At 49.7% G+C, this 26063-nt stretch overlaps 1 protein-coding gene across 1 annotated transcript in view; it reads left to right on the top strand.

Moving 5' to 3' along the window:
* Positions 1–25557, top strand: part of LOC126204178 (octapeptide-repeat protein T2-like) — a 34824-nt gene extending 9267 nt beyond the window's left edge. The window contains exons 2-3 of the mRNA XM_049938583.1: positions 13023–13701; positions 25531–25557. Of these exons, the coding sequence (XP_049794540.1) occupies positions 13023–13701; positions 25531–25557 (706 nt within the window). The remainder of the gene's footprint in view (positions 1–13022; positions 13702–25530) is intronic.
* Positions 25558–26063: the final 506 nt, after the last annotated feature.

The raw sequence follows: 26063 nt of genomic DNA, 5'->3' as shown, positions 1-26063 counted from the left end.
AAGAATAGACGGCCGAACAGAGTAGTAAACTATGCTTCCATAGTCCAATTTCGAGCGCACTAAGGCGCGATAGAGGCGGAGAAGGACCACTCTGTCCGCTCCCCAGGATGTACCATTCAGGACACGGAGGGTGTTGAGGGATCTCTCCAGATCAAAAAATGTTGCTACTGTTCTGCGTTTCCGGAGAAAATTGTTCATGATATAAGTAGAGAGAGCAACAAGATGGTCAACTGCAGAACGATGCTTTCGGAAACCGCATTGGGCAGGTGTTAAAAGACTGCGGGACTCCATCCACCAAGCCAAATGGAAATTCACCATACGCTCCAAAACCTTACATACACTACTCGTGAGAGAAATGGGGCGATAGCTAGAGGAGAGATGTTTGTGCTTTCCAGGTTTCGGAACAGGAACTACAATAGCTTCCTGCCATCGTCTGGGAAAGGTACTGTCGGTCCAAATTCGATTATAAAGGCGAAGGAGGTAACGCAGAGTAGGGTATGATAAATGCAGCAACATTTGGATGTGGATACCATCCGGTCCTGGGGCGGAGGAGTGAGAAGAGAGTGCACGTTGGAGTTCCCGCATGGAGAAAACAGTATTATAGCATTTACAATTGTGAGAGGAGAAAGCAAGAAGTTGCACTTCCGCTGCACGTTTCTTCGGGAGAAACGCTGGCGTGTAATTTGAAGAGCTCGAACTCTCAGCAAAGTGTTGACCCAATGAGTTAGAAATTGCGACGGGGTCCACTAATGTATCATCCGCGACAGTTAGCCCAGAGACCGGGGAGAAACTAGGCGCGCTAGATAACGGTCGAATCCGACGCCAAACTTCCAATAAGGGAGTGAACGTGTTAAATGAGCTAGTAAAGAAGTCCCAGCTTGCCTTCTGGCTATCGCGGATGACGCGACGGCATCGCGCACGGAACTGCTTATAGCGGATACAGTTGGCCCACGTACGATGGTGTCTGAAAACGCGATGAGCACGCCGCCGCTCACGTATTGCGTCACGGCATGCCTCGTCCCACCAAGGAACTGGGAGGCGCCGGGGCAATTAGGAGGTGCGAGGTATTGAACTTTCCGCAGCTGTAAGAATAACGTCTGTAATATGAGATACCTCATCGTCGACGCTAGGAAAGTGACTGTCATCGAATGTCGCTAGAGACGAAAAAAGTGTCCAATCGGCTTGGGCAAACTTCCAGTGTCGCGGGCACATATATGGCAGTTGTGGCTGCAATCGAAGGACACATGGAAATTGGTCACTCGAGTGTGTATCATCAAGGGCGAACCATTCGAAGCGCCAAGCTAGCGTAACAGTACCGACCGAAAGGTTCAAATGAGAGAAATTTGTCGTGGAGGCAGACAAAAATGTAGGGTCCCGAGTGTTGAGGCAAAGTAGATCCGCTTGGTGGAAGACTTCTATCAATAGTGAGCCACGCGGACAAGGAAGTGGAGATCCCCAAAGCGGGTGGTGGGCATTGAAGTCCCCAACCAGCAAATAGGGGGGGGGGGGGGGGAATGGAAGCTGACCAAGAAGATGAAGGAGATCAGCTCGTGCCATTGGTGTGGACGATGGAACGTATACAGTTCAAAGAGAGAGAGGGTGTATCCATAAAGGGAAAGACAGACAGCGACAGCTTGGAAGGAAGTGTTTAAGGAAATTGGGTGATAATGGAGAGTATCATGGAGAAGAATCATGAGTCCTCCATGTGCTGGAGTGCCTTCATCAGAGGGGAGATCAAATCGGATGGACTGAAAATGTGGGAGAACAAAGCGGTCATGGGGACGCAGCTTTGTTTCCTGAAGACAGAAGATGACTGGCGAGTAGGGTCGTAAGAGGATCGACAATTCATCCCGATTGGCTCTAATGCCGCGGATATTCCAATGGATAGTGGACATAGGGTAAACAGAAAATGGAGGAACGTGACCAAGGTTGCCCTCATCGCAACGACTGCTCACAGCTTGCGACCGACAGCGTGGAAGGGCATTCGGCAGAAGGCAGAAGATCCTGATCCATAGGTTTTTCAGGAGCAGCTCCTGCCACCAGCGATCGGCCAGTTGATCGGCCGCCAGCAGTGCGCCTCGGCGACACAGAAGACGGCCAAGGGCGGCTACCACCAGGTGGTGCTGTAGATGAGACACGCCGTGGCAGAGAGGGAGAGGAACTGGGTTTCTTATTAGCCTTCTTGGAAACAGGATGTTTAGATGAAGGAGGAACTGATGGTTGTGAAGTTGGGGTACGTAAAAAATCGTTACGAGTAGGCTCTTTTTTGTAAGTCCGGGTGTCTGACTCTTGGGCTCGAGATTTAGCACAACCCGATGAAGGATGAGCCACAAAGTGAGCAGGCTAAAGTGGGGAGGTTGAACGGGCGATCGTTGCGCTGGCCGATCTGACGACCGTGGCACTAAAGTTGAGATCACAAGTCTGCGTGGCCACCTCCTTTGTTGGCCGAGGAGAGGCAAGGACAGTGCTGTATTTACCTGTCTGAGGCACAGTGGCCTTTCGACTAGCGAATAATTTTCGAGCAGCAAAGGTCGACACCTTTTCCTTCACTCTGATTTCCTGAATGAGCTTTTCGTCTTCACAAATGGGGCGATCTCTAGAGGAAGCAGCGTGGTCACCCATACAGTTGATGCAACGAGGGGATGGAGGTGGACAAGCACCCTCATGGGCATCCTTGCCACACAACATTTGGCCGAATTGGAACAGGACTTGCTGGTATGATTGAATCGCTGACACCGATAGCAAGGCTTATGGTTTGGGATGTAAGGGCGAACGGAAATTATCTCATAGCCTGCTTTGATTTCCGATAGGAGTTGAACTTTATCAAATGTCAGGAAGACAGTATGGGTTGGAACGATGTTCGTGTCAACCCTTTTCATGACTATGAACTGCCGTTACGCCCTGGTCAGACAGGTAGTGTTGAATTTCCTCGTCGGACAATCCGTCGAGGGAGCGTGTAGAAACGACCCCACGTGACGAATTTAAAGTACGGTGCGGTTCCACACGGACAGGGAAGGTGTGTAGCAGTGAAGTATGCAGCAATTTTTGTGCCTGGAGGGCACTGACTGTTTCTAACAACAAGGTGCCATTTCGTAACCTGGAACAAGACTTTACAGGACCTGTAATTGCGTCGACACCTTTCTGAATAATGAAAGGGTTGACCGTGGAGAAGTCTTGACCTTCGTCAGACCGAGAAACAACAAGGAACTGTGACAACGATGGAAGAACTGTCTGTGGCTGAGACTCATTGAACTTACGCTTGTGAGCAGACATAGTAGAAGATGAGGAAATAATTGCGGAAGTATCCCCCATGATTACCGGCGTCTCCGATGACGCGCTCCTCCCTTGTGGGGGCCCTCTCTGAGGGCACTCGTGCCTTAGGTCATTGTTCACACCTCAGGTCACACCTCCAGAGAAACGGACGGAGGGACCAATCGGCACTTCCTGAAGGTATCAGCTCGGGTAATCACCCCTCCCTCGGCCTGGCCATTACCAGAGGGTACGTATGTGTCCTACCCATCTACCCGGGGCGGGTAATTACGCGTTACCCCATCACCAGCTACGCACTGAAATGCGTGGGTCGGCCTTCAGACACGCACAGGGAGGAAAAAAGAGAAAGGGAAGAACAAAGAAAGGGAAAAGAAAGAAGAGAGGTCTCAAACGCCGCAGTGGAGAAAAGGGTAAAGAGAAGAGGTAAGCAAAAGAGAAGGACAAAGGAAGGACGAAGACTTGCAAGCAGAGAAAGTGACGAATGTGTTACATTTTCTAGCATCCATCTCCAGACATAGGCACAAAACATACTCCCAGAGGGGGAGAAAGGGAAGGAAAGAGGTGGAGGTGATGGGGGGGTGGGGCAAGATGGGGGATGGGGAAGGATGCGGAAAAGGAAGGTATGCAGCCCGGAAAGGAAGGAGGGTCACATTAGCTCGGGGTCCCGTGCTCACTACGCACGTATCCACAAAAGAGTTGTGGACCCCCTGGGGAGGGCCACCATGTTAGGCATCATTCATCAATAATACCTCTAGTCCAGGGACAACATTATTAACAGCACTGTACAACATATCGGCAGGTCTGGCAAGAAATTGCTCTTAAGATGTTGTCCTTTAGCATTCCCTAATGAAGGAGGACGTTCGTTCAAACTTGCGCCTTCAGGTAACCCCACAACCAAGAATCACAAGGATTAAGGTCTGGGTTGGTTGGTTGGTTTGTGGGATTAAAGGGACCAGACTGCTATGTTCATCGGTCCCTTTTTCCAAATCCTAAGAACACCCACAGAGAATAAAAACGATTAACAGAATAGAACACAGACGACACAGAACAAGAGAAACGGAGATAAAGACCAGGCAAAACGAATTAAATCACACAGAGTGTGACGGTGGTTGACCGACCATAGGAACAAAAAAAGGAAAAGCCAACCACCGAGAAAACATTAAAAACCGAGTGTAAAACCGTAGGCCAAAAGCGAGAATCAACACAAAACAATAAAATAATACACAAATACTCAGATTAAATGATAAAAACCCCCTGCCCGAATAAAACGTAAAACTAAGCCAGCCATAGCAGGGTCATCAGATAAAAGGGCAGGGAGCGTGTCAGGCAGTGCGAACGTCTGCCTGAGCACAGCTAAAAGCGGACACTCCAATAAAATGTGCACCACAGAGAAAACGGAGCCGCAGCGACACAGAGGGGGGTCCTCACGGCGCAATAAGTGGCCGTGTGTCAGCCAAGTGTGCCCAATGTGCAGCCGGCAGAGGACAACAGACTCCTGGCGGGAGACCCGAATGGACGACCGCCACACAGTCGTCGACGCCTTGATACGACGGAGTTTGTTTGGTACGTGCAGGTTGCGCCATTCAGCGTCCCATAAATCGAAAATTTTGCGGCGTAATAGGGCCCGCAAATCAGTCGCCAGGAGGCCAATCTCCAGAGGTGGTTGACTGGTGGCGTCTTTGGCCAGGCGGTCAACATTCTCATTCCCGGGGATCCCAACATGGCCTGGGGTCCAAACGAAGACCACAGAGCGCCGCAACGGTCAAGAGTAGACAGGGACTCCTGGATAGCCATCACCAGACGGGAACGAGGGAAACACTGGTCGAGAGCTCGTAAACTGCTCAGGGAATCGCTACAGATAACGAAGGACTCACTTGAGCAGGAGCGGATATACGCTAGGGCTCGAAAGATGGCGACCAGCTCAGCAGTGTAAACGCTGCAGCCAGCTGGCAAGGAACGTTGTTCGGAATGGTCCCCTAGAGTTAGCGCATACCCGACACGACCAGCAACCATCGAACTGTCAGTGTAAACAATTCCAGAGCCCTGATACGTGGCCAGGAAGGAATAAAAGTGGCATCGGAAAGCCTCCGGAGGGACTGAGTCCTTCGGGCTCTGTTCCAAATCGAGCCGAAGGCAAGGGCGAGGCACACACCATGGCGGCGTTCGCAGAGGTGCCCGGGAAGGAGGTGGAACAGGGAAAAACCCAAGCCCAGAGAGGAGCTCTTTGACGCGTACGGCGATCGGACAACCCGACCTGGGCCGACGTTCTGGCAGATGGACGACTGACTGCGGGAACAGGACACGGTAATTTGGATGCCCGGGCAAGCTAAAAACATGGGCAGCATAAGCAGCCAGTAGTAGTTGGCGTCGTAACCGCAGTGGACGGACACCTGCCTCCACTAGTATGCTGTCCACAGGGCTGGTGCGGAAAGCTCCAGTGGCAAGGCGTATCCCGCTGTGGAGAATTGGGTCCAGCACCGGCAACGCAGATGGGGATGCTGAGCCATAAGCCAGGCTCCCATAATCCAGACGGGACTGGATTAACGCCTGGTAGAGCCGCAACAGGGTAGATCGGTCGGCGCCCCAGCGGGTGTGGCTCAAGCATCTCAGAGCGTTTAGATGCCGCCAACACGCCTGTTTAAGCTGCCGGATATGAGGCAGCCAAGTCAACCGGGCATCGAAAACCACCCCCAAAAACCTGTGTGATTCCACCACTGAAAGAAGTTCGCCGGCAAGGTAAAGCCGCGGCTCCGGGTGGACAGTACGTCGCCGGCAGAAATGCATAACGCAGGTCTTGGCTGGCGAAAACTGGAACCCATGAGCTACAGCCCAAGACTGCGCCTGGCGGATAGCGCCCTGTAGCTGACGTTCAACAGCTGCAATGCCAGTAGAGCTGTAGTAAAGGCAGAAGCCATCAGCATACAGGGACGCCAAGACAGAATTTCCCACGGCCGCAGCGAGCCCGTTAATGGCTATTAAAACAGGCAGACACTTAAAACAGAGCCCTGTGGCACACCGGTCTCTTGGACGTGGGAGGAACCATATGAGGTCGCGACTTGCACGCGGAAGGTACGCTACGACAGAAAATTTCTGATAAAGATCGGCAGAGGGCCCCGAAGACCCCATCCATGAAGCGTAGAAAGGATGTGATGACGCCATGTCGTATCGTACGCCTTCCACATGTCGAAAAAGACAGCGACCAGGTGCTAACGGCGGGCAAAGGCAGTACGGATGGCCGACTCCAGGCTCACCAGATTGTCGGTGGCGGAGCGGCCTTTACGGAACCCACCCTGAGATTGAGCCAGAAGGCCCCGAGACTCCAGTACCCAATTCAATCGCCGGCTCACCATCCGTTCAAGCATCCTGCAAAGAACGTTGGTGAGGCTAATGGAACGGTAGCTGTCCACCTCCAGAGTGTTCTTTCCAGGTTTCAAAACGGGGATGACAATGCCTTCCCACCATTGCGACGGAAACTCCCCCTCGACCCAAAGACAGTTGTAAAGATCGACGAGGCGCCGCTGGCAGTCCACTGAAAGGTGTTTCAGCATCTGACAGTGGATGCCATCTGGCCCAGGAGCGGTATCAAGGCAAGCGGCTAGGGCACTGCGAAATTCCCACTCACTGAATGGAGCATTGTAAGATTCTGGGTGGTGGGTGCGAAACGAAAGGCTCTGACGTTCCATCCGCTCTTTAATGGAGCGGAAGGCCAGTGGGTAATTGGAAGAAGCGGAACTAAGAGCAAAATGCTCAGCCAAGCTGTTGGCAATTTCGCCGGAGTCTGTACAAACTGCTCCATTCAGTGAGAGCGCAGGGACGCTGACAGGGGTCCGATAGCCATAGAGGCGTCGGATCTTGGCCCAGACCTGCGATGGAGAGACATAGAGGCCAATGGTGGACACATACCGCTCCCAGCACTCCTGCTTGCTTTGGCGGATAAGGCGGCGGGCCCGCGCACGCAGCCGTTTGAAGGTGATGAGGTGTTCAATGCAGGGATGCCGCTTGTGACGCTGTAGCGCCCGCCGGCGATCTTTAATCGCCTCAGCGATCTCAGGCGACCACCAAGCCACAGTCCGGCGCCGAGGGGACCCAGAAGAACTGGGAATGGCAGATTCTGCGGCAATAACGGTGCTGGTGGTGACTGAGTGAACCACCGCATCAATGTCGTCACTAGAGAGAGGCTCAATAGCGGCAATGGAGGAGAACAAGTCCCAGTCAGCCTTATTCATATGCCATCTGATGGGGCGCCCAGAAGAGTGACGCTGTGGCAGTGACAGAAAGATCGGAACGTGGTCACTACCACAAAGGTCGTCATGCACACTCCATTGGACAGACGGTAAGAGGCTAGGGCTACAGATTGAAAGGTCAATGGCGGAGTATGTGCCATGCGCCTCACTGAAGTGTCTGAAGGCACCATCATTTAAAATCGAGAGATCGAGCTGCGACAATAAATGCTCAACGGTGGCGCCTCGACCTGTTGCCACTGACCCACCCCACAGAGGGTTATGGGCGTTGAAGTCGCCCAATAGCAAGAAAGGTGGCGGCAATTGGGCTATCAGCGCAGCCAGGACATGCTGCGAGACATCACTATCCGGTGGAAGGTAAAGACTGCAGACGGTAACAGCCTGTGGCGTCCACACCCGAACAGCGACAGCCTCTAAAGGTGTTTGGAGAGGGACAGACTCGCTGTGCAGAGTGTGAAGGACATTGAGGCAGACGCCACCAGACACCCTTTCATATGGTGCCCAGTTCTTATAATAACCCCGATAGCCACGGAGGGTGGGGGTTCGCATTGCTGGAAACCAAGTTTCCTGAAGAGCAATGCAGAAGAAAGGGTGAAGGCTGATAAGTTGGCGGAGCTCAGCTAGATGGTGGAAGAAACCGCTGCAGTTCCACTGGAGGATGGTATTGACCATTGGGGAGAAAGGCGTGAAGGGACTGGGAAGGCAGATTACGCCGCTGGGTCACCTGCCGCCTCCGATGGAGCACCCGTGCAAGTGCTATCCATTGCGTCTGAGGGATCGGCGAGATCAAGGTCCTCAGTGGACGCAAGGATCTCCACCTCATCCTCAGACGCAGAGCTTTTAGGTAGCGGTGGATTAGGTGCCACCGCAGGTGTCTTGGACTTATGGGTCTTCAAAGTCGTTTTCTCTCGCTGTTCCTTTGGTTGCCGTTGTTCAGAGGGCTTATTGGAGTCAGTCTCTGGGACCGAAGAGGATCGCGAAGCCCGTCGACCAGTGACCTGTGGCTTCTTCAGCCACTGGTTGGTGTCTGCTGTGCCGCTGGTAGGAACCTGGGAAGGGAGTGACCCAAGGGATCCCCTCCGAGCGAGAGAAGCCGAAGAAGACTTACGCTTCTCCGGCTTAGAAGTGGGGACTGGTGTCCCCGATGGTTTAGTGGGTGCTGCTCCCGAGGTAGGTGGTGTGGGAGCAACAGCGAGAGAAGGGGCCCCCATCGTCAGGGGGCAGGTGCGGTCCTCTGACTCTGAGAGCTGACTGTATATCTTGCAGCTGAAGGAGCTGGAGCAGGAGTGACAGTGGAGGCATAAGATGACATTATGCGCACAGGATGTAGCCGTTCAAATTTCCGCTTAGCCTCAGTGTAAGTCAGTCGGTCCAGGGTCTTATATTCCATGATTTTGCGTTCTTTCTGTAAGATACTGCAGTCCGGCGAGCAAGGGGAATGAGGCTCTCCACAGTTGACACAGACAGGAGGCGGAGCACATAGAGTATCGGGATGAGGTGGGCGTCCACAATCTCGACATGTGAGGCTAGAAGTACAGCGAGAGGACATGTGACCGCACTTCCAGCACTTAAAGCACCGCATCAGGGGAGGGATAAAGGGTTTGACATCACACTGGTAGACCATCACCTTGACCTTCTCTGGTAAGGTATCACCTTTGAAGGCCAAGATGAAGGCACCAGTAGCTACCTGATTGTCCCTCGGACCCCGATGAACACGCCGGACGAAATGTACACCTCGGCGCTCTAAATTGGCGCGCAGCTCGTTATCAGACTGCAAAAGGAGGTACCTATTGAAAATAACACCCTGGACCATATTTAAACTCTTATGTGGGGTGATGGTAACGTGAACATCCCCCAACTTGTCACAAGCAAGTAACCTGCATGACTGGGCAGAGGATGCCGTTTTTATCAAAACTGACTCAGAGCACATTTTGGACAAGCCCTCCACCTCCCCAAAACTTGTCCTCTAAATGCTCTACAAAGAACTGAGGCTTCACGGATAGAAACTATTCACCATCAGCTCTGGTACAGACGAGATACCTGGGGGAATACACGTCACTGTCATTCATTGCCTTTCGTTCCTCCCATGGTGTGGCCAGGGATGGGAACGATTTGGGGTCATAAACGTTAGCTTTTAAATGAGCCCTCGAACGCTTAGAGACTGCTGGTGGCTGGCCGCCAGCGAGAGACGATGTACCACGCTTCATTGCGGGTCATCCGCCCTGATGCCACCTACTCCGACCAAGGGCCCTCCCCACGGGCGCCACCCAGCCGCAGCAATAGCCACCTGGCAGGATGGCCATTGCCGGGAGTCCTGATGCCCCAGGGAGATGGGCATCTGCTCCTTGACATACGTGGGGAGTTAACGGCGCAGGCACCAGTAGAGCGATCCCTGTGTTGTCAGGGGGCTACAGCCAGCAGGGTACATGGCGGCCCCACCACAACGGACTGGCTACCGTGCTGGATCTTAGGTGCAAAAATGTCCAAGGTTGTCGTCGCAGTTACAAGCAACACTGCAGAGTGCAGCGTGGTAATCGCACCCAGGGACGTATCCTCGCCCAAGAGATGGAAAACGAGCGGGACACCACTGCAACGACGAAAAAGCCAGCTAAAGGTCTCAATGCACGACGGATACAGTGCACCATGTAAGGCGCCCTTCCCCAATTGGCTCGCTCTTCGGAATAATTTAGAAAGATGGAGGTCAAACCCGAGAGGGGACCATCACATAAGGCCGAAACATTTGAGACTACTAGTCGCCTCTTACGACAGGCAGGAATACCGCGGGCCTATTCTAACCCCCGAACCCGCAGGGGGGATTAAGTTTGGGGGATCTGAGAAGCGAAACGTGGTGGAAGTGGCACTTTAACACGCGATTCTCATTAAACGATGTGTGCAAGATATCTAGGACACATTAGCAATATGGAGCGGAGCTCCATTATGTGTGAAAGTCATACCTTCCAGCAGGTGCTTGTCAGCCACACTGCGGTTGATGCTATTCTACATCTGTGCACCCAGCTCCCATCACGCTGACAGTTTAAAAAGCAGCAGCCCACATTTCTTCGAAGAGAAAGGGTCTGATCAAGATTTACGTGGTAAACCCACGCCACACCCTGACTGTCATGCAGTGGGGTTTCCACGACAGTTCTATTAATTTAGTTAGCTCAACTTCTCCAATTATGAGTGTTGAGAGTCCCTTGGAGTGTGAAATGGGCTTCAACGGTCCAAAACATCTTAGACAACAGTGTCATGTTCCCCAATTTTTAAATTGCACACTCTGAAAACGCTCTAAGTCACAAAATCAGTGGCTAACAATTCATTACAGCTCATCTTATGCAAGACTCACGTGGTGTAACTGATGTCCAGCACCATCCGTTGGGCAGTTTTCGCACTCGCGATTGGTTTCAATAAAGGTCTGTCATTTATGACCTGTGTGTGAAGTTTTATCTCTTGGCCTATATTATACCGTGATTTAGTGCATTTTCAAATGTTAATGAATTTTCAGGACACCCTGTACAATGGAGTGCCTGGATGCTTGTCAAACCACCAACGTATACAAACAGCCGTTTACTCACAACTGTTTAATCTCAATACGATGCTCACCATGAAGACGTATAACAAAGGGCAACAACGGAACCTGAATGAGCGAGCCCATGCTACGACACAAAAAACGCTCCTAAAATATGACAAACCAACTCCGGTATGAATTATGACACACAAAATCGTCACACAGCGGGTTAGATGCGGCACTTGGCAGACGCTGCACCAGACGCTTTGCGGCAAACCAAAAGCGGCTAAATCGCGACACATCGGTACAGTAAACACAACCCGACCATTATTGTGCAGCTTGTGTGTTGTTCATCTCCTGAAGATGTATCGTTACATGCTGCAATTAGTAGTAGATACATGATACGGGGGAGGGGGGCACACAAGAGATGTTGAGGTCTCTTGCCCGTGGGGGGGCAGGCGAGAGACGTGGGGGGGCAGGCGAGAGACGTGGGGGGGCAGGCGAGAGACGTGGGGGGGCAGGCGAGTGACGTGGGGGGACAGGCGAGAGACGTGGGGGGGGCAGGCGAGAGACGTGGGGGGGCAGGCGAGAGACGTGGGGGGGCAGGCGAGAGACGTGGGGGGGCAGGCGAGAGACGTGGGGGGGCAGGCGAGAGACGTGGGGGGGCAGGCGAGAGACGTGGGGGGGCAGGCGAGAGACGTGGGGGGGCAGGCGAGAGACGTGGGAGGGCAGGCGAGAGACGTGGGGGGGCAGGCGAGAGACGTGGGGGGGCAGGCGAGAGACGTGGGGGGGCAGGCGAGAGACGTGGGGGGGCAGGCGAGAGACGTGGGGGGGGCCGCGAGAGACGTGGGGGTGCAGGCGAGAGACGTGGGGGTGCAGGCGAGAGACGTGGGGGGCAGGCGAGAGACGTGGGGGGGGGGCAGGCGAGAGACGTGGGGGGGGGCAGGCGAGAGACGTGGGGGGGGGGCAGGCGAGAGACGTGGGGGGGGCAGGCGAGAGACGTGGGGGGGGCAGGCGAGAGACGTGGGGGGGGGCAGGCGAGAGACGTGGGGGGGGGGGCAGGCGAGAGACGTGGGGGGGGGGGCAGGCGAGAGACGTGGGGGGGGCAGGCGAGAGACGTGGGGGGGGTGCAGGCGAGAGACGTGGGGGGGGGCAGGCGAGAGACGTGGGGGGGCAGGCGGGAGTCGTGGGGGGGGGCAGGCGAGAGACGTGGGGGGGGCAGGCGAGAGACGTGGGGGGGGGGCAGGCGAGAGACGTGGGGGGGGGGCAGGCGAGAGACGTGGGGGGGGGGCAGGCGAGAGACGTGGGGGGGCAGGCGAGAGACGTGGGGGGGGGGCAGGCGAGAGACGTGGGGGGGGCAGGCGAGAGACGTGGGGGGGGGCAGGCGAGAGACGTGGGGGGGGGGCAGGCGAGAGACGTGGGGGGGGGCAGGCGAGAGACGTGGGGGGGGGGCAGGCGAGAGACGTGGGGGGGGGGCAGGCGAGAGACGTGGGGGGGGGCAGGCGAGAGACGTGGGGGGGGGCAGGCGAGAGACGTGGGGGGGGGGGGCAGGCGAGAGACGTGGGGGGGGGGGCAGGCGAGAGACGTGGGGGGGGGCAGGCGAGAGACGTGGGGGGGGAGGCGAATGACGTGGGGGGGCAGGCGAGAGACGTGGGGGGGCAGGCGAGAGACGTGGGGGGGGCAGGCGAGAGACGTGGGGGGGCAGGCGAGAGACGTGGGGGGGGCAGGCGAGAGACGGGGGGGCAGGCGAGAGACGGGGGGGCAGGCGAGAGACGGGGGGGCAGGCGAGAGACGGGGGGGGCCGGCAAGAGACGGTGGGGGGCGGCAAGAGACGGGGGGGCCGGCAAGAGACGGGGGGGCAGGCAAGAAACGGGGGGGGGCAGGCAAGAAACGGGGGGGCAGGCAAGAAACGGGGGGGCAGGCAAGAAACGGGGGGGCAGGCAAGAAACGGGGGGGGGGGGCAGGCAAGAAACGGGGGGTGGGCAGGCAAGAAACGGGGGCGGCAGGCAAGAAACGGGGGCGGCAGGCAAGAAACGGGGGCGGCAGGCAAGAAACGGGGGCGGCAGGCAAGAAACGGGGGCGGCAGGCAAGAAACGGGGGCGGCAGGCAAGAAACGGGGGCGGCAGGCAAGAAACGGGGGCGGCAGGCAAGAAACGGGGGCGGCAGGCAAGAAACGGGGGCGGCAGGCAAGAAACGGGGGCGGCAGGCAAGAAACGGGGGCGGCAGGCAAGAAACGGGGGCGGCAGGCAAGAAACGGGGGCGGCAGGCAAGAAACGGGGGCGGCAGGCAAGAAACGGGGGCGGCAGGCAAGAAACGGGGGCGGCAGGCAAGAAACGGGGGCGGCAGGCAAGAAACGGGGGCGGCAGGCAAGAAACGGGGGCTGCAGGCAAGAAACGGGGGCGGCAGGCAAGAAACGGGGGCGGCAGGCAAGAAACGGGGGCGGCAGGCAAGAAACGGGGGCGGCAGGCAAGAAACGGGGGCGGCAGGCAAGAAACGGGGGCGGCAGGCAAGAAACGGGGGCGGCAGGCAAGAAACGGGGGCGGCAGGCAAGAAACGGGGGCGGCAGGCAAGAAACGGGGGTGGCAGGCAAGAAACGGGGGCGGCAGGCAAGAAACGGGGGCGGCAGGCAAGAAACGGGGGCGGCAGGCAAGAAACGGGGGCGGCAGGCAAGAAACAGGGGGGCAGGCAAGAAACGGGGGGGGGCAGGCAAGAAACGGGGGGGGCAGGCAAGAAACGGGGGGGCAGGCAAGAAACGGGGGGGCAGGCAAGAAACGGGGGGGCAGGCAAGAAAAGGGGGGGCAGGCAAGAAACGGTGGGGCAGGCAAGAAACGGGGGGGCAGGCAAGAAACGGGGGGGCAGGCAAGAAACGGGGGGGCAGGCAAGAAACGGGGGGGCAGGCAAGAAACGGGGGGGCAGGCAAGAAACGGGGGGGCAGGCAAGAAACGGGGGGCAGGCAAGAAACGGGGGGCAGGCAAGAAACGGGGGGCAGGCAAGAAACGGGGGGGCAGGCAAGAAATGGGGTGGCAAGCAAGAAACGGGGGGGCGGTCAGACAAGAAACGGAGGGGGGGGGCAGACAAGAAGCTGGGGTGGGCAGACAAGAAATGAGATCCATATATTCGCTTTAAACTCGTCATCTCTGAACTAGCAGTCTCCGTGTGCCCTTAGGATCGACTCTTGAGTTTCCGCCGCAGCCCACTCTTCCATCACCTGAGTGTTGTCAGGTATGTAAGTGGACTCGACTAACTCAGAAAGGGGAACGAGTACACGAAATCGGAAGTATACACACGGACTCACGGCATTCCCGCAACATTCACAGCCGTTTTCTAATAAAATTTCGCTTTTAATATGCTAATTATTGTACATTTCTTGCACAAAATTATGATTTCGATTTCACAGCCATTCTAAAGTACAAGTCGAAATGCAACAGAAATCCAGTCTACACTACTGGCCAATAAAAATGGTACCCCACGAAGATGACGTGCTACAGACGCGAAATTTAACCGACAGGAAGAAGATGCCGTGATATGCAAATGATTAGCTTCTCAGAGCATTCACATAAGGTTGGCGCCGGTGTCGACAGCTACAGCGTGCAGACATGAGCAAAGTTTCCAACCCATTTCTCATACACAAAAAGCAGTTGACCTGCGTTGTCTGGTGAAACGTCATTGTGATGCCTCGTGTAATGAGGAGAAATGCGTACCATTACGTTTCAGACTTTGATAAAGGTCGGATTGTAGCCTATCGCGATTGCTGTTTATCGTATCGCGATATTGCTGCACGCGTTGGTCGAGATCCAATGACTGTTAGCAGAATATGGAATCGGTGGGTTCAGGAGGGTAATATGGAGCGCTGTGCTGGATCCCAACGGCCTCGTATTACTAGCAGTCGAGATGACAGGCATCTTATCCGCATGGCTGTAACGGATCGTGCAGCCACGTCTCGATCCCTGTTTCATTAGAAAGGGACGTTTGCAAGACAACAACCATCTGCACGAACAGTTCGACGACGTTTGCAGCAGCACGGACTATCAGCTCAGAGACCATGGCTGCGATTACCCTTGACGTTGCATCACAGACAGGAGCGCCTGCGATGGTGTACTCAACGACGAACTTGGGTGCACGAATGGCAAAACGTCATTTTTTCGGTTGAATCCAGGTTCTGTTTACAGCATCATGATGGTCGCATCCGTGTTTCGCGACATCTCGGTGAACGCACATCGGAAGCGAGTATTCCTCATCGCCATACTGGCGTATCACCTGGTGTGATGGTATGGGGAGTCATTGGTTAAACGTCTCGGTCACCTCTTGTTGGCATTGATGGCACTTTGGACAGTGGACGTTACATTTCAGATGTGTTACGACCCGTGGCTCTACCCTTCATTCGATCCCTGCGAAACCCTACATTTCAGCAGGATAATGCACGACCGCAACTTGCAAGTTCTGTACGGGCCTTTCTGGATACAGAAAATGTTCGACTGCTGCCCTGGCCAGCATGTTCTCCGTATCTCTCACCAATTGAAAATGTCTGGTCAATGGTGGCCGAGCACTATAGGCCAGTGATACTGTTGATGAACTGTGGTATCGTGCTGAAGCTGCATGGGCAGCTATACGTGTACACGCCATCCAAGCTCTGACTCAATGCCCAGGCGTATGAATACCGTTATTACGGCCAGAGGTGGTTGTTCTGGATACTGATTTCTCAGGATCTATGCACTCACAATTGCGTGAAAATGTAATCACATGTCAGTTCTAGTGTAATATATTTGTCCAATGAATACCCACTTATCTGCATTTCTTCTTGGTGTAGCAATTTTAATGGCCAGTAGTGTACTTAAATGACAAGAGCAAGTTGCAGTATATACCAATATAACAACTGATCGGTTAGCAGTGAACGTTGTTCTGCTTATAAATAACACACACACACACACACGCGCGCGCGCGCGCGCGCGCGCGGTCATTTTTCCACCGTGTACAAACCAGAGAGATTGATCGATGAGAGGATATGGAACAGAAAGGGTCTAATGAACTTATGTCTGGAAATGCATGTAGAGGCCATTTATTCAATGAAACATTCTTGCAGAAACTGCAGTCTAATTTTCTGTAACATGCAGCGACAGTTTCATATATGTTGAAAATTGTTTCCATGTGCCTCAATGCATGCGCGTACACGCCGTACTGTGTTCTATCTCACACGATCACATCGTCCATGCTGCCTCTACACAAGGCAACATGAATACGCTGCTCCATTGGCTCCACATGTGGAATGAGCTCTGTATACACAATACCTGTGAAATGGCCCCATAACCAAAAATCGCAAGTGTTAAAATCCAAAGGACAAGCTGGCCATGCAACTCGACCGCCTCGTCCGATCCATCGACCAGGGAAGGCATGGTTGAGATCCGTTCGGACATTAACGAATAATTGGGCTAGAGTCCCCTCATATAGCAGCACATAACCCTTCGAATCTTTAACGGCACTTCTTCCATCAGGGGAGTCAAAGTCAACCGCAAGAAAATCCTGTAGTTCCGACCTGTAGGCGACATACAAGGAAGACTGGTCCCAAAATACGGTCGCGTATTATCCCAGCCCACACATATCGGCTACACTGATGCTGATGATTCGCTGCCACCATACCATGAGTGCTCTGCACACTGTCCCACAGACGACTTACGAATGCTGAAGATACAACTCTGCGTAAAGGTGGCGTCATCTGTAACTACGATGAATGACAGGTTCCGGAATAGTGGTTGCCTGGTGAAGTAACCAGGGACAAAACTGCTTCAAATGTGAAAACTCTGTCGCTAGTAAGCCTTGCACACTCCGTAAGTGACAAGGGTAGTAACAATTGTCATGGATGATGTTCCACACAGTCGTGTGGATTACCCTGTACTGGAGGGCCAACTGCCTGGTACTGAAATGGCGGTCGCCTTGCACAGTGTTAATCACGACTTCCACCAAGTCAGATGCCCGAACATATCGGGTACATCCTTCATGGTGCAGCTTGCGTAAAATACCTTTTTGACAGGTACGTGCCGAATAAAACTGAGGGACGGAAAAAACCCGCCGTGGTTCAACAACGAAGTTAGGAAACTACTGCGAAAACAAAGAGAGCTCCACTGCAAGTTTAAACGCAGCTAAAACCTCTCACACAAACAGGAGCTAAACGATGTCAAACTTAGCGTAAGGAGGGCTATGCGTGAAGCGTTCAGTGAATTCAGAAGTAAAATTCTATGTACCGACTTGACAGAAAATCCTAGGAAGTTCCGGTCTTACTTTAAATCAGTAAGTGGATCGAAACAGCATATCCAGACACTCTGGGATGATGATGGCATTGAAACAGAGGATGACAGGCGTAAAGCAGAAATACTAAACACCTTTTCCCAAAGCTGTTTCACAGAGGAAGACCGCACTGCAGTTCCTTCTCTAAATCCTCGCACAAACGAAAAAATGGCTGACATCGAAATAAGTGTCCAAGGAATAGAAAAGCAACTGGAATCACTCAACAGAGGACAGTCCACTGGACCTGACGGGATACCAATTCGATTCTACACAGAGTACGCGAAAGAACTTGCCCCCCTTCTAACAGCCGTGTACCGCAAGTCTCTAGAGGAACGGAAGGTTCCAAATGATTGAAAAAGAGCACAGGTAGTCCCAGTTTTCAAGAACGGTCGTCGAGAAGATGCGCAAAACTATAGGAATCTGACATCAATCTGTTGTAGAATTTTAGAACAAGTTTTTTGCTCGCGTATCATGTCATTTCTGGAAACCCGGAATCAACATGGATTCCGGAAACGGCGATCGTGTGAGACCCAACTCGCTTTATTTGTTCATGAGACACAGAAAATATTAGATACAGGCTCCCAGGTAGATGCTATTTTCCTTGACTTCCGGAAGGCGTTCGACACAGTTCCGTACTGTCGCCTGATAAAGTAAGAGTCTACGGAATATCAAACCAGCTGTGTGGCTGTATTGAAGAGTTTTTAGGAAACAGAACGCAGCATGTTGTTATCAATGGAGAGACGTCTACAGACGTTAAAGTAACCTCTGGCGTGCCACTGGGGAGTGTTATGGGACCATTGCTTTTCATAATATATATATAAATGACCTAGTAGATAGTGTCGGAAGTTCCATGCGGCTTTTCGCGGATGATGCTGTAGTATACAGAGAAATTGCAGCATTAGAAAATTGTAGCGAAATGCAGGAAGATCTGCAGCGGATAGGCACTTGGTGCAGGGAGTGGCAACTGACCCTTAACATAGACAAATGTAACGTACTGCGAATACATAGAATGAAGGATCCTTTATTGTATGATTATATGACAGCGGAACAAACACTGGTGGCAGTTACTTCTGTAAAATATCTGGGAGTATGCATATGGAATGATGTGAAGTGGAATGATCATATAAAATTAATTGTTGGTAAGGCGGGTGCCAGGTTGAGATTCATTGGGAGAGTCCTTAGAAAATGTAGTCCATCAACAAAGGAGGTGGCTTACAAAACACTCTTTCGACGTATACTTGAGTATTGCTCATCAGTGTGGAATCCGTACCAGATCGGGTTGACGGTGGAGATAGAGAAGATCCAAAGAAGAGCGGCGCGTTTCATCACAGGGTTATTTGGTAAGCGTGATAGCGTTACGGAGATGTTTAGCAAACTCAAGTGGCAGACTTTGCAAGAGAGGCGCTCTGCATCGCGGTGTAGCTTGCTGTGCAGGTTTCGAGAAGGTGCGTTTCTCGATGAGGTATCGAATATATTGCTTCCCCCCCACTTAAACCTCCCGAGGAGATCACGAATGTAAAATCAGAGATTCGAGCGCGCACGGAGGCTTTCCGGCAGTCGTTCTTCCCGCGAACCATACGCGACTGGAACAGAAATGGGAGGTAATGACAGTGGCACGTAAAGTGCCCTCCGCCACACACCGTTTGTTGGCCTGCGGAGTATAGATGTAGATGGAGCCTGTCTCAGACATACGACGAAACACGATTGTAAACACTGAATGCAGTTGTTGTTGGCGGGGATTGGTCTCTGTTTGCCTTTCCTTAAGTGAACACCATGTCGGCAAGCTGTATCACATCCACTACAAGGTGATTTAGTAAGAAAAGTGAATCGGACGCAACATTACCAATTACTATGACAGGAGAGGACGCTTTGGCGCTAGGGACGGTATCAGGAAAGTACGACCCTCTAGGGGGAACCATGCGTACTGTAACTGTGGCAGCATGGTGCAGCGCGTATTAAACTGTAGTCTCTGTAACAAAGTTTAATTGGATAGCGGTCTGTAGCTTGGAAACCACAGCAGATATAACGTCTTTACATCTATATTGTTCCGTATCCTCTCATCGATCAATCCCTAGACTTCGTACACGGTGTAAAAAATCACCCCGTATATAAAACGCTTTCGAAGATTGCTATAATTTTTTTTTATTATTTCATACCTGTTCAGAGTATCTGACCATTACGTTGAGCGCACACACTTCCGACGCATTACAGAGTCTTTAACGATAGTACTCTAAAACATGACGTGAGGAAGAAGCGCAATTTCTAAATGTTGATTAATTTAAAAATTACAGAACTGAAGCTATACAGATCAGTGTTAGCCCATAAACGCAAGCTGTCTTGAGCAAATTAATAGAAGAATAGTGTGTTTTTTTTGTCGCAGGGATATAACAGGGACGTAGCTCTGTGCCCCGTTGCTGTTTGACGCAGCCCGTATTTTCTCACTGTGGATGTGGAATAAAAATACAACCACTTAATTTGGAATGGACGAAATTAGTATATTTTTCGTCTGAAGCGTCGACTGCAGCGTGAAACTTATAGAAGGTATCACTCCTCCTGTAATGGAACATTTGCAGTCGGGTACTTCGCATCAATTTTCGTCTTACACCCTCAACCGTCTCACAAAAGACAGCTTCGTTAAAGGCCATCTGATGACAGTCTCATTTCGCCTAGTCAGTGCTACTTTACAGCATCTGGAGTAAGATCGCGTCCTCATCTTCCGTGCTAACAATAAGTCACGACTGGCCTTACAATTCTGCGTGCTTTTCTAAGAGAGAACGAGTGCCTTCAATATGGTTCTAAGCACTATGGGACTTACCATCTGAGGTCATCAGTCCCCTAGAACTACTTAAACCCACCCAACCTAAGGACATCACACACATCCATGCCCGAGGCAGGATTCGAACCTGCGACCGTAGCAGGAGCGTGGTTCCGGACAGAAGCGCTTAGAACCTCTGTCGCAGCGGTCCGCGAACGAGTACGAAGTGACGAGTACGAAGCGCCACAGTTCTTAGATTTGTCATACCCGCGGAAGTACAGCGGGAACGAAGCTAGCACTGATTTAACAGCAGTGCCTTGATTTGTGATTTATGCAACCCGCAACATTTGACCCACACTCGTCCGTTTCTCATCTCTAAATTGGAAATTTGTGGTAAGTTCCTCTGGGACCAAACTGCTGAGGTCATCAGTCCCTAGGCTTACACACTACTTGATCTAACTTAAACTTACGCGAAGGACAACACACAGCCATGCCTGAGAGAGGACCTACCTCCGAAGGGGGCAGCCGCGCAAACCGTATCAAGGCTCCCCAGACCGCGTGGCTACAGCACACAGTTTCTGTCTCTAATAAGCGCCTTAACATACTACCTGATAATTTTTAGAAAACAATCTCGATAAATATTATAAAATGGAACAGCGAAATTAATTAAATGTTTCAGCTCTTTGTATAATACTTGCCAACCCATCTGGTACATGTGTTGTGAATTCAATTTTGCACAGCCTCAGAAAAGTTATCAACAGAAAAGTAGAATCCATGGTGAGAAAGATTGTTAACAATCACACTTGTTTTCTAGGCAATAATTTATTTTATCTATATTTAAAGTTGAACAACTAGTAGATTGTTCTTGTTTTACTGGTTTTTGTTCATTTCTAACCAGTATTTGGCTTTTTGGGCCACTTTCAGGTATCAACTGATTAGTCTATCGGTCTATTATGGCCTGGGCGACGTCGGCTGGTACGTATTTCTTTACTAAAAAAACTTTACCAATAGCCGTATGTTTTGGTTTATTCTATTTTATATCTCAAATGTTACCAGTTTCGGCAACTCAATATTGCCATCTTCAGGCCCCTGCATAATAGTGGAGTACACATGTAGTGATGTAAAGGTGTACTGTTCAGTTTCACAATGGACAGGTATTCATAATGGCCCTTAAACTTAAAAACAATGAAAATATTAACGTCAAATCGATGTGTACGTCCAGCACAAATATGCTAAACCAGATGTATGTATCCAGAATGAGATTTTCACTCTGCAGCGGAGTGTGCGCTGATATGAAACTTCCTGGCAGATTAAAACTGTGTGCCCGACCGAGACTCGGTCGGGCACACAGTTTTAATCTGCCAGGAAGTTTCAGATGTATGTATTTGTTAGTAGCATTAAACCAAACCTCTCTGTATATCTAGCACAATACCTTAAAACTTGTGTACATATTTGTTATTCATAAAACAATTTTACATGACAGATTTACTAGGGAGCACGTAAAATCATGAAAATGATCAGCACTAGACAGTGCCGAGTCAAGAGTTCCGTACAACCGAAGTGTATCATGTTTTTTAAATAATGGAATTCTGTAAAATTCTTTTAGATGAGGGATCGCCTAGTCCATATGAGTCACAATCATTTATTTAAAGCAAAATGTCACATGATAAAGTATGAATTACAACAGGTTGCGTATATAAAGTCTAGGCAATATGGCGGATGGTAAGACAGGTAGATGCCACAGTATCAAAAATAGCTTTACACAAAACCCAATAGCAATCGACATATTAGCAGAAAATAGCATGCATAGCGAACACTACGAATATTGACCACTAACTGGTGGTCTAAGTTACACTGTAACTCGGAATAAAAGGTGTGATTGGTTTCATTTATATCCCTGATCAGGCTAGCATTACCAGAGTGAACTAAAAAACAAAGAAGTCAAATCCTACTTAAGGCGAGTCCATAAAATTCGCAGCCGACTGCTTTATAAAATGCCATTGGGAGTATAAAGCATTCCTAACACGACCTATCTACAGATGCGAAACCATCTAAATTCGAAGACTAACAAGTAGTGTAGTGATATGGTAAGTGGATACGGAAAAGAATAAAAGGTAATTCAGTATGTGAAGACCATACGTTGTCGAAGGCGAAGGCCAAGAAAAGAGTACCATCTATATAAATGCCAAAACCCATCTGTAGTAAAAACATCTCTGCAACGTGTCTTAACTGTAATGAGAAGTAAGAAGCACGCTAACACGGTGTTTAACCGGGTCCTAATCGTACTCGTCAGGTGTAGTCGAGACATACACAATTCCCTCAAGTGAATTTGGGACTCAGTTTGGGTCTAAAAGTCCAAGGAAACACTAAATATTTCATTGTCCTAAGTGTCAAACTAGCGTAAAAGATAATCACTATTGAATGCTGTCTACCGTAGGAGTAGACTGCTATAAAAAAGATACAAGGAGTTGCAGAAAGCAAGATGTACAAGTTCTTATGAAAGATAGCAAGCTTCAGCTAAACAATCAATGCATTATATTAAGGCTGAAAAATTACATTCATGCTAAAAATCTTTGATAACAGAACATATAGGAAAAGAACTGTATGATGTCGGAAACGATGGTGCAACATGTAAGGGCTTAAATAATATAGAGGTATATAAATATTGCTAAGCGAAAGTTTCACCTATCATCCGAAGAAAAGTCCCCAAAATAACAATATGAATTTACTACAATAAGCCCCAATAATTAAGTTCGACTAGACACTGACGTGCCAATATCAGTAGGGGTTATTCAAGCCGAAACGGTAATAAAGTTGTGACAGGGCGTCCCACTTTAATACAGTGAGTCGCTACCACACTACGTGTCTCACTAAGCGGTGACTATATCACGGTGAATATCCTTGAAATCCCATATCGGTGAACATGTTTCGTCAAATAAATGATGGCATTAATAACAGTGACAACTATCTAGGCATTCACGACCAAAATGACGACCTCACTGTGTCCTATTATCAGTCAAATCTATCTCTCATACTACAAGAACTTAAGTAATACAGTCCCATTTGACTACCAATAGAAGTATTATTAATAGAGTATCTGTATTAAAAAGAACGTCATATGCTCACCAATGGGTGTAAAATGCGAAACAAAGACCTATTATACCTCAAGCTAAGATTACTTCAATATAGGAATACAGTAGTTCTAATTAAATCCGAATGTACTGGTCCATTATATACAATAAAATATGAAGCTGATCCACTGTTACTGAAGTCGATGCAAGAAAATATATAAACCTCGAAGTACGCTAATACTACTGTTGCTACCGAAAACAAAACGGAAGATTAGTAAATGCTAAACAATAACTCCAACTGTCAACCACGTCATTTGCGGGGTGTTTAAATAGCAATGGTAACACGTGCTACATATAGATAACTTGATCTCTGTGAAAAGATAATGAACGATCATTTACAAATATTACGCCACACATTTACGCAATATAACCGGTAGGGACAAAGCAGTAGAAATACAGTAAACATTCTACAAAAAGCTGTATCAAGTGACGTATCATAAAAGAATCTTATCTGTATCAAGACATGTACACTAATGTAACTGCAAGACCTCAACCTAACCACAACCCTCCAATGAGGCTACATTGGTGCAACGCTACTAAAATTCCATTATCTAATTCGTCATATCAATGAGTACTACAAAGTAAAAATTATCATGCGCTATTGCATTAACAATCTTATCGAATTGTGCCATAAAACTGGAATAGTAAACCCGATCTAAAATAACAAATCATTGAAGTTTATAGTAAAGGTTCAAGAAGACCTCAACTCCGCACATACTGCATGTCAACTTACCGTCATGCAACTCATACCTGTTAACGCGCGACACTGAATGAGCCTACACAGTCCTCGAAACGTGGTTAAAGATAATCCTAAGTCAAAGAATAAAGGAAGGCAGCCAACGGTAAGGGTCGATAAATCGTAAAATGTAGGCACGTAGAACGCTTGCGATACACAATCACAACGTGAAACAAACTGTGGGTAGACCTAACACGTGCGCATGCTATCCATATAACCTCCTTTCCAGATATCAGGCTTCAATTCACAATAGTTCGTGACAAATTTCGAAAAAGAATTTATTCTTTGATTCAGTTTGTTCATTTAAAAGATTTCCATGTTCTTTCTCCGCATGGATGTAGATTTCCATATCATCAAGAACATCCATCGTCCCACCTTTATCAATGATGTGTAATATCTCTAGATTGTCATTAATACTTGTAAGCTTGTTTTCTGTCGTTCGCAAGTGTTCTTTAAAGGTCGAATGCTTGATCGTACGTAGCGCTCTATGCTCTCGAAATCTTTCTTTAGAAGTTCCACCAATTTGTCCAATGTACATTGCATCACAGTCACTGCATTTAATTTTGTAGATCCCAGACCTCAAAAACGGATCGTGTCTCGATAGAGTAACCAACTTCAGTGTTGATTTTACCGAGAGACGTGTGCTACTCTGTAGGAAATAGGACCTATAAACTCCACGCGTGAGTTAATTTTTTAGTGGTCTTTCTTTAAAAGGTCTACCGGTTTTTACTTTTGATGGGTTTTGTTATTCATAAAGATAGATGGTACTCCTTTTTTGGGCTTCGCCTTCGACAATATAGTGGTCTTCGCATACTCATTTACCTTTTATTCTCTTCCGTATCCACTTACCGTATCACTACACAACTTGTTAGTATTAGTATTTAGATGGCATCTATAGACAGGTCGTGTTAGGAATGCTTTATACTCCCAACGACATTATATGTAGTCTGCTGTGAACTTTATGGGCTTACAATTACTTTAAATGAACGATTGTGACTCATACACTAGGTGATCCCTCACCTAAAAGAATTTTATGGGATTTCACTATTTAAAAAAAATTACGCGCTTTGTTTGTACGGAACTCTTGACTGTACGCTGTCTAGTGGTGATAGTTTTAATGGTTTTATATTCTCCCTAGTAAATCTGTCATGTAAAATAGTTTTATGTATAATAAATGTGGTTCAAATGGTTCAAATGGCTCTGAGCACTACGGGACTTAACTGCTGAGGTCATCAGTTCTCAAGAACTTAGACCTACTTAAACCTAACTAACCTAAGGACATACATCCATGCCCGAGGTAGGATTCGAACCTGCGACCGTAGCGGTCGCGCGGTTCTAGACTGAAGCGCCTAGAAACGCTCGGCCACATCGGCCGAGTAATGGGTAGACAAGTTTTAAGCTACTGTGCTAAATGAACAGATAGTTTCGGTCTAATGCTATTAACAAATATATACACTTGTTTTCGCATATGTGCGCAGAACGCACACATAGATTTGATTTAACGTTAATATTTCCATTATTTTCAAGTTTAAGCGCCATTATGAATACTTGTCAATTATAAACTTGAACTGTACACCCTTATATCACTACATGTATTCACCTTTATTTTGCAGGTGCTTGAAGATGTCGGTATTGGGTAACCGAAACTGGCAGCATTTAAGATATAAAATAAACCGAAACATAAATATTTTGGTACAGATTTTTGCATCAAGAAACAACTGATTAGTGTCCACAAGCGACACTAATTCTGAGGTAACCACTCAATACAGGCGAAGAGTCAATCCATTTGAACCCGCTTTTTAACGTTGTAAATTTCACCTTACGCAATTGGCAGTGAAACACAATGCGCCCATAAACTGCATATATCACAGTATTATTGGTGATGTGGATGTGATGCTACATTCTGCGACATCGTGAGAGACTGGTTTAGAACTGTCTGAGCCCTAGTCATCCACGCTTGCAACGAAAATGTTTTACACTGCAAATTACAGCTTTTGCAATCGACAATATTAAACACAGTACGTGACTAAAATACACGATATTATAGTGTTACAAGTTACGCCGATAAGCCAGAACTTTATGATCATTTACCTAAGAACCGGTATACCCACCTTTGGCACAGATAACAGCGGCAACATGGAAGCGA

The sequence above is a fragment of the Schistocerca nitens genome, chromosome 9 (genome assembly GCF_023898315.1).
Source record: "Schistocerca nitens isolate TAMUIC-IGC-003100 chromosome 9, iqSchNite1.1, whole genome shotgun sequence".
Lineage (NCBI taxonomy): Eukaryota > Metazoa > Arthropoda > Insecta > Orthoptera > Acrididae > Schistocerca > Schistocerca nitens.
This window is presented reverse-complemented; position numbering and strand designations above follow the sequence as displayed.